This window comes from Eublepharis macularius, chromosome 19, assembly GCF_028583425.1.
Source record: "Eublepharis macularius isolate TG4126 chromosome 19, MPM_Emac_v1.0, whole genome shotgun sequence".
Lineage (NCBI taxonomy): Eukaryota > Metazoa > Chordata > Lepidosauria > Squamata > Eublepharidae > Eublepharis > Eublepharis macularius.
Window position 1 is genome coordinate 24,633,597 of NC_072808.1, and position 7,706 is coordinate 24,641,302.

Here is a 7,706-nt window from a genome sequence, read left to right on the forward strand (position 1 = left end):
AGCGTATTATAGTATGATGTATACTATAATGTATGATGATGCAATGCACTGCTGACAAGTACTGAGTTGTAAGTTCTTATGTTCCATCTTTACGTTAATGCAAAAGATCCGTGTCTCTGTATAGCATGTCCTGTTCCTTTATTTCCAGACCCTTTGTTGTTGTAAAAGCGTTAGCGCTTCAAATTCAAAAATAAATCTATTTTTTTAAAAAATGCAGGAACGTTACCTGTTCGTTACATGTTTGATATGTGAATACCACCATGTGCACCATCAGAGTTGTGCTGTCTGTACACCTAATTCCCATTGGAATGAAACGAGTCCTTGCCGCTGATTCCGCACACCAGGACGCCTTGTTAGGTTTTGTCAGTTGTTTGCCTCCCTGAGGTCAGTATTTAGACAGTTTCAGGTGGGCAGATGTGTTGGTCTCTAATAGAAGAGCAAGATTTGGGACCAGTAGCGCCTTAGAGTCTCTCTACACAAGACATGGGGTGTGTTCTTCACCTGTCGGGAAATGCAATGTTAGCTGGGAAGTGTAGTTTTGAAAGACAGAGCTGACGGAGATCGCTCCAGAGGGGACAGATTCTCTCACAGTCCTCCGCCATCTCTGGCGTCTCCCCTTCTGGAGCCTTTGCTGTGCTAAGACTTGATTAATTCAAAATTTTAAGCAGCGAGAGCAGCAGGGTAAAAGCTCTGGCAGGGGAAACAGTCCAACACACCAGAGGCGTAGGGTTCCCAGGTGCCTGCCAGTAGCGGGCAAACTCCTGGCAGTTTGCCCCCTTATCTACTGATAGCTGGGCGATCGTCAGGAGGGGGCAAGCTCCCTCCTGTTACCAGTAGACGCCTCAGGAGCGCATGCTGTGCACACACTCCCAACCGGTGCAGCGACATCACTTCCATAAGTGCTGTCATTGCACCAGCCATGGGAGTGTTCCCGCACTTCATTTGGGGCCGGTTTGAGCCCCAAATGGGCCCAATTGGCCCCATGCAGAGCACGGGAGTGCTCTTACAGCCAGTGCAATGACTTTACTTAAAGAAGTGATGTTGCTGCACGCCTGGCGTGGTGATGTCACTTCCGGGAGTGACACCATCACATTGGCTCTGGATCGCACACGCGCGAAGCCCGCAGAAGGTAAGTACCAGGTCCCAACCCTCCCAGCAGGAGGAAAGGGACCTGGCAACCCTACAGAGATGACAGAGGGCTGTGAGAGAATCCACCCCCTCCGGAGTGATCTCCGCCGGCTCTGTCTTTCAGAACTATGCTTCCCAGCTAACATTGAATTTCCCAACACTTGATGAACACGCTCCCAGGTGTCTTGTGTAGAGAAAGACCAACTAGATTTCCAGGGAGTGAGCTTTCAAGAGTCAGAGCTCCCTCTGTCAGACTGTATTAACAGAATTCAGACTAAGCTCCGCAGGGCAGGACCCTGTCTCCGGTGCTTACATTCCTCCGTAAAGCTCCAAATACGTTAATGGAAGACAAATCCTACAGGATTAGACCCACTGCTAGGCTTCTGGTGGGGGTGGGGGGAGGGCAGGGACTAAGGGGAGCAAAATTCCAGGGACGGGGGGGGGGGGACCTTTTGTTTGGGGAACCAGACTAACTCTCAGCCAGTCAGCTGCCTGCTGCTTCCCATTGTGTTTCCCCAAATGGTTCCGGGAAGCACATAAATGCAGCACCTTTCCAGCACAGTGTACCCCACGCAACAACCAGTATTTAGATGTACGCTGCTTCTGAACATGAAACGTCCATTTATCAAGGTTAATAAAGCTCTCCTCCACGACTTTGCATATTCCTTTTTTTAGCAACAATAGTGAAAGTCAACATGTCTCTATGTGGGCGCCCTCTACAGGATAAAGACCCTGTATCCTACAAGTTCCTGGTTTTATTAACGGCTGAGTTTTAAAGACTACATCTCCCAGCATCCTCGAGGAGGGGGGTTGCCCCGCCCCACTCCCCTCCCACAGGAGGTACCTTTACAGGACTTGCCTGAACATGACTCTTTCGATTTCTCTGCAGATCGCTTGAGAATTCAGATGCACCTAAAGAATCGCTGCTTCTGTTAGGAATCGTCCCGGTGAGTTGATCATCGGGCAAAATCTGGTGGGATAAAAGCTCTGCATCTGTGCCTGTATCTAGGAGTTGGAGGGCTGGGAAGTAGTGAAGCGAGAGTCTCAAAGACTGCTTTTGCTATGTATAAGCTTTCGAGAACCACAGCTCTTTTCGTTGGATGCATCGTCAGCTTTTGAGAACCACAGCTCTCTTTGTCCGATGCATCAAAGCTGACGATGCATCTGACGAAGAGAGCTGTGGTTCTCGAAAGCTCATGCTACAATTAAGTTGGTTAGTCTTTAAGGTGCTACTGGACTCTTTACTGTTTTGCAACTACAGACTAACACGACTAACTCCTCTGGATCTTTGATATGTATTTGTTCCTTAGAATTAAATCCCACCTGAGTTCAGGGGTTTTTCCTCCCAAACCGAACTGCAACACTGGTGAATGTGAAGCACATCCACATGGCTAGGCACATTCTGGGTGTTTTGTCAACCCAAGCAAGGGACACCCATCCCAATGCCTCGAGCCCTGGGAGGTCAGCCAATTCACGTTTCCCTATTCTTCACTGGTGGAACTGAGGGCACAGCAGTGCGGTGTTGCGTTGAGGGATCAGATGAGCATATTGGGTCTGTGGCACATGCCTGTCGGTGGGGTTGCTGGTTTGGCTCCTGAGACGAATCCCACACCTTTAAGAACTACAGAAGGGAGAATCTGCACCTGCTGGAATTTTCCCTTCTCTGCAGCTCATCAGGGTCTGGAAGACCTGCCGTCTCCTACCCAGCGGGGGACCTGTGCAACATGTCAGAGAATCAACAGAAGCAACATGGCTTTCATAACTGCCAGTGGAAGGAATACAGAAACGGGAAGGAAATACTGGTACCCCCGTTGCAGTTACACCTCTACTGCACCTCCACCATTGGAACATCTCCTCCTGGAAATGAATTGGATTTTGTCTCATTAAGACTTTGGTCTTGTATAAATTTATGTAACTGAAGGCACTAGCACTTTAGCATTGTAAGCATAGGTCACTTTAAGTCTACGTTTATTCATATGGTCTGCTGTTAAGCTTGTTTTCAAAAGGACATGTGACCTTGCCGATGCATTATAATAAGATGCCTTAGAGTGCTGTTGCGCAGCCAGAAATTACTATACACCAAAACTTGAATTAATTTGTATTATTGACTGATTCTTTGTACTTATTTCTTGATAAACTGTACATATATCAATAGAGTTTGTTTCACTTTGTTAGTAAGGTTTTCACGGTGCATTTGTGTGCTTGCTTGCTTGTCACATGCAAAATAGGCTGGCCTGCAGCTTGTGCAGTCCCCCAGAGCCACGCTACAAGAGACGACTTACACGAGGAGGAGCACGTGAAGGGAGCTGCAATGTTAGCCGGGAAGCTGAGTTTTAAAAGAGATGGGAAGGCTCTGTCAATTTCCCCTCTCTACAGAGCCAGAGATATCACTGCTCAGAGGGTTTGTTAATTTCCTCTTTGCCTCCCTGAGGCTCTGTCAGTTTCACCTCCCCTTCTAGGAGGCAAAGAGGAATTAAACAAACCTTCTGAGCAGCAATCTGTAGAGAGGGGAAATAGACAGAGCCTTCCCATCTCTTTTAAAACTCAGCTTCCCGGCTAACATTGCGACTCCCTTCACGTGCTCCTCCTCATGCAGTTCGTCTCTTGTAGCTTGGCTCTCAGCTGAGATAATAGAATTATTAGAGGCGCTCCTCTGTCTGCTTTGGTCTTTATCCCTCCCTCCCAATCAGGGATCTTTTCCAGCCTGTTACAACACTTTGGCTGCATTTATACATACTCTGGTGTGAGATGGTCACTTATATCAGACTGCCTTTGGACTACATCTGTGCATGCGCCTTCACATACAAAAGTCCATGCAAATAGAAAAGTAGCACATAGGGATAAAGCTCCCACCCTCTCTCTTTGCTTGTTTTGCTGGTTTTCTGTCCCCTCTGACAGGAATCGTTGAAGGGACATATTGCCACCTGCGCAGCATTCCAGTTATGTTTTGTCACCTTCAGAGGTTGCCCCAAGGCATGTGCCCACAGGTGTAAACGCTCACGGTTCGCAGGCTGGGAGCTTATGACAGCCAGCCCAGTGAAACTAGACCTGCTGGGGGTGCAATTCTTGTTTGTTTTTATTATTTAAAATTGTTTAACTTGGTCTAGAAATGTCTGTGCGCTGCTTTGGGTCCCTCCAGCACAATTCAATGCAAACAATGCAGTTGCAGTGCAAAACAAACACACATCCGGGAGTATTCCAAAATGAGATGCTCTGCTTTCAACAGGAAGAGGCGCTGCCTGTTCTTCCCCCTCCGTCTTTCACCCCCTCATTCTCTGGCATGTGCAAATCAGGCCAGGTCAGACTCAGCCCAGCCCCTGCCGGTTTTTACTAGTTGTCCAGGTTGTGGGGCGGGTGGAGCAGACCTTTGATGATTCAGGATTCCTGAGTATCACAGTCTGTTCCAGCAGCGCAGAAGGGTGACCAGCCCTTCCTTTTTCTGTATTGTGTGTATCATAAATGTTTGTTTAATTTATGACATTCCTCATTAAGGCCAATACTTGCTCATAAGAGTGGCAGCATACCAAGGATTCCTGACGACAAACCAAAGTTTGTTTGTTCTTCCTGGGGCTTATAGGACAGGCCTAGGACAGAACTGTTTAATTTGAAACAGATGCTCTGATCATTCTTGCTGCTGAAGAGGCAAGCCACCATCAGCTGTGGATTTTCTCTTCAGCAAAGAGTGTTATTGCAGTGCCTGCATCAGATAGAACATCCTCTGCACTTGTGGGGCACAACTGTTTGCGTAATGCTTCTTTTGATAGGATGCCTTAGACTTCATTTCCCAGCCATGTTCCTCTTGGGTCTAGCAATCTGCGTGGAGGTGAACGATTGATCCATTTTAACAAGCTCTTTCTCTTCCATAACAGCCATGACTTTCCCTCAGGAATTCCAGACCTTTGTCTTCCTTGACATCGAAACAACCGGCTTGCCCCGCGACCAGCCCTGTGTGGCTGAGCTGAGCCTCTTTGCAGTGAACCGTCATTCCCTGCAGCGCCCTGCCCCATATTTGTCGCAGCCTCCATTGCTGCCTCGCATTTTGGACAAGCTCACTCTCTGCGTTGACCCCCAGAAGCCTTTCACTGCAAAAGCGGAGGAGATCACTGGACTGAGCAACCGGACCTTGGAGGAGAATTGCAAACCAGATTTCAACAGTGCCATCGTGGAGGCCTTGAGGGCGTTCCTGGACCGGCAAGCTCGCCCGGTCTGCCTGGTGGCCCACAACGGCCTGGGCTTTGACTTTCCCCTGCTACGGACAGAGCTCTGGAAGGTGGATGCTGACCTGCCCCCAGACACCGGCTGCCTGGATACGCTGCCAGCCCTGAAGGAACTGGATAAAGCAACAAATCAGAGCTACCGGCTGGGAGAGGTGTTCCGGCGCATCTATGGTCAGGAACCAGTTGGAGCCCACTCAGCGGAAGGGGACGTGCTCACTCTTCTCTTGGTGTTCCTTGCTAAAGCCCCCGAGTTGATGGCCTGGGCAGCCGTCAATGCCCGTAGCTGGGGAGAGATAAAACCAATGTACCCGCCCAGTCCAGTCAGCCGCAGAAACTGATGCCAAATCCCAGCCAGAATGAACCAATAATGCTTTGTATCATGTAGCCTGTGGGTGTGTAAAGTGCCATCAAGTTCTAGCTGACTTATAGTGACCCCGTAGGGTTTTCATGTCAAGATGTTCAGAGATGGTTTGCCTTTGCCTGCCTCTGTGTGTAACAACCCTGGACTTCCTTGGTGATCTCCCATCCAAGTGCAAACAAGGGCTAACCCTGCTTAGTTTCTGTGATCTGACGAGATTGGGCTAGCCTGGGCCATCCAGGTCAGGGCAGTCGCCCACTATATAGGGCTGTTCGCCAGGCTGGCGACTTGCAGTGGCCTCAGAAGTTGGTGCTGGAAGAATGAGACTCAGCTCTCCTTCTCTGACAGCCCAGTCTTGTGTCAAGCTATTCCGACCGAAGCCCATCAAAATCAGTGGTCTTTAGAGCCAAGCTACAAGTGACGGATGACACTTGAACGGCAAGTGAACAGACTCACGTGTATTCCTCCCTGTCACTACGTGATCAAGTGGAGCGCAAGTGAACAGGGAGGAATACACGTGAGTCTGTTCACTTGCCGTTCAAGTGTCATCCGTCACTTGTAGCTTGGCCCTCAGACTGGAGTAATGCTACATAGGATTACGTAGCCACATGGCTCCCTTTCTGCTTAACCTTCTTCCTGGCAAAGCAGCACCCATGAATCAACAGCTATCACACAGTTCTTGCAATAATTTGCCGCTGGATTTTCTTGTATGTGCGTAAGACATTCGAACTGTAAATTATACATCGCAAAGCCCCATGATGCGTGGACGCAGCTTCAGTCTCCTTGTGAGCAGACCCAAGTCTGTGTGCTGGCTGGGGGATCAGGACGGAGCAGACCATGAAGTATAAGTGTCCCTGGAGCAGCCCCTGCCAGGCTACGAGGGGGGGCCACGGGGCTGCTCAGCGAAGTGGTGCCCATTGTGACTGGTGATCTGTTCCTGATTATCATGGCTGCTGAACAGTCTAAGCCAAGTAGCTCACGAGGCACGTTGCTGGGGCTTGGCTCTGCTTGGACCACCAGTGGCTCTCTAGATCAGCGGCTCACCAGGGGATGTCTCCATTAGTCAAAAGGCCAGTCCACAGGTGCCTTATGTCAGGGACTGACGGGCTCTGAGGCCGTGACCACGTTACGTTCTGTTTTTGCCATTCCAGAAACAAAGTGGAGAGTTTTTCTTTCTGTAATTCTGAGACTGTACAGATGGGATGGGATTTGGGGGTGGAGTACAGCATGATAAATCTGCACTAAGTTGAGAGAAATGTTGCTGCGAGTATTTATTTTAAAACAGTAAAGAGTCCAGTAAAGAGTCCAGTTAGTCTTAAAGGTGCTCCTGGACTCTTTACTATTTTGCGACTACAGACTAACACGGGCAACTCCTCTGGATCTATATTTATTTTAAAAAATACTTTCTGGATACAAATTCTCTCAGCGTGAACCCCATTTGTCAGGATAAAATGTGATAAAGGATCTGTTTAATGACAGTCCTTCTGATAGGACAATTAAACTGCCTTGCTCTTGAGAGGAAAATATCCATTTCAAAAATAAACTTCATCCATAAATCCAAATTTGTCTGTAGGAAGGCACCAGGTTGGTATTTGCTGGAGTTAAAAACCTCTTGTAGTTAAATTTAGTGAAAATCAGTGAAGAATATACTATTTTTTTGTGTGAGAGTGGAGAGAGATCTTGTTTTTCTGGATTATTTAAAAAAAAACCACTTCTGAAGTGCTGGGTTATCCCCATTACCGAAAACAGAACTATCATTGCCAGTCTTCTTGGCTTGTCTGGAAGGAGAGCATCAAGTTTCTCATTGTGAATAATTCATTGTATGTCACATCTTATTAAAAAGTGACAGTTTATGTATGGTGATGGTTGCAGGTGGGTAGCCATGATGGTCTGCATTTGAAGAGCATGTTTTGAATCCATAGAGACCGACAACATTTTCGGGGCATGAACTTTGGACAGTCAAATCTCCATCATCAGGTACAAGTAGGAATGGAGATCTCTGA

General features: G+C 48.1%; 1 protein-coding gene across 1 annotated transcript; it reads left to right on the forward strand.

Annotated features, from left to right (window-relative positions):
• Nucleotides 1-293: 293 nt before the first annotated feature.
• Nucleotides 294-6,125, forward strand: TREX2 (three prime repair exonuclease 2). Its single transcript, XM_055003922.1, has 3 exons — nt 294-384; nt 2,018-2,075; nt 4,998-6,125. The coding sequence occupies exon 3, from the start codon at nt 5,000-5,002 to the stop codon at nt 5,681-5,683; it is 684 nt and encodes a 227-aa protein (XP_054859897.1). The 5' UTR covers nt 294-384; nt 2,018-2,075; nt 4,998-4,999; the 3' UTR covers nt 5,684-6,125.
• The last annotated feature ends 1,581 nt before the right edge of the window (nt 6,126-7,706 follow it).

Coding starts and splice junctions, on each gene's coding strand:
- TREX2 (XM_055003922.1), top strand. CDS start 5,000: ATGACTTTCCCTCAGGAATTCCAGACCTTTGTCTTCCTTGACATCGAA.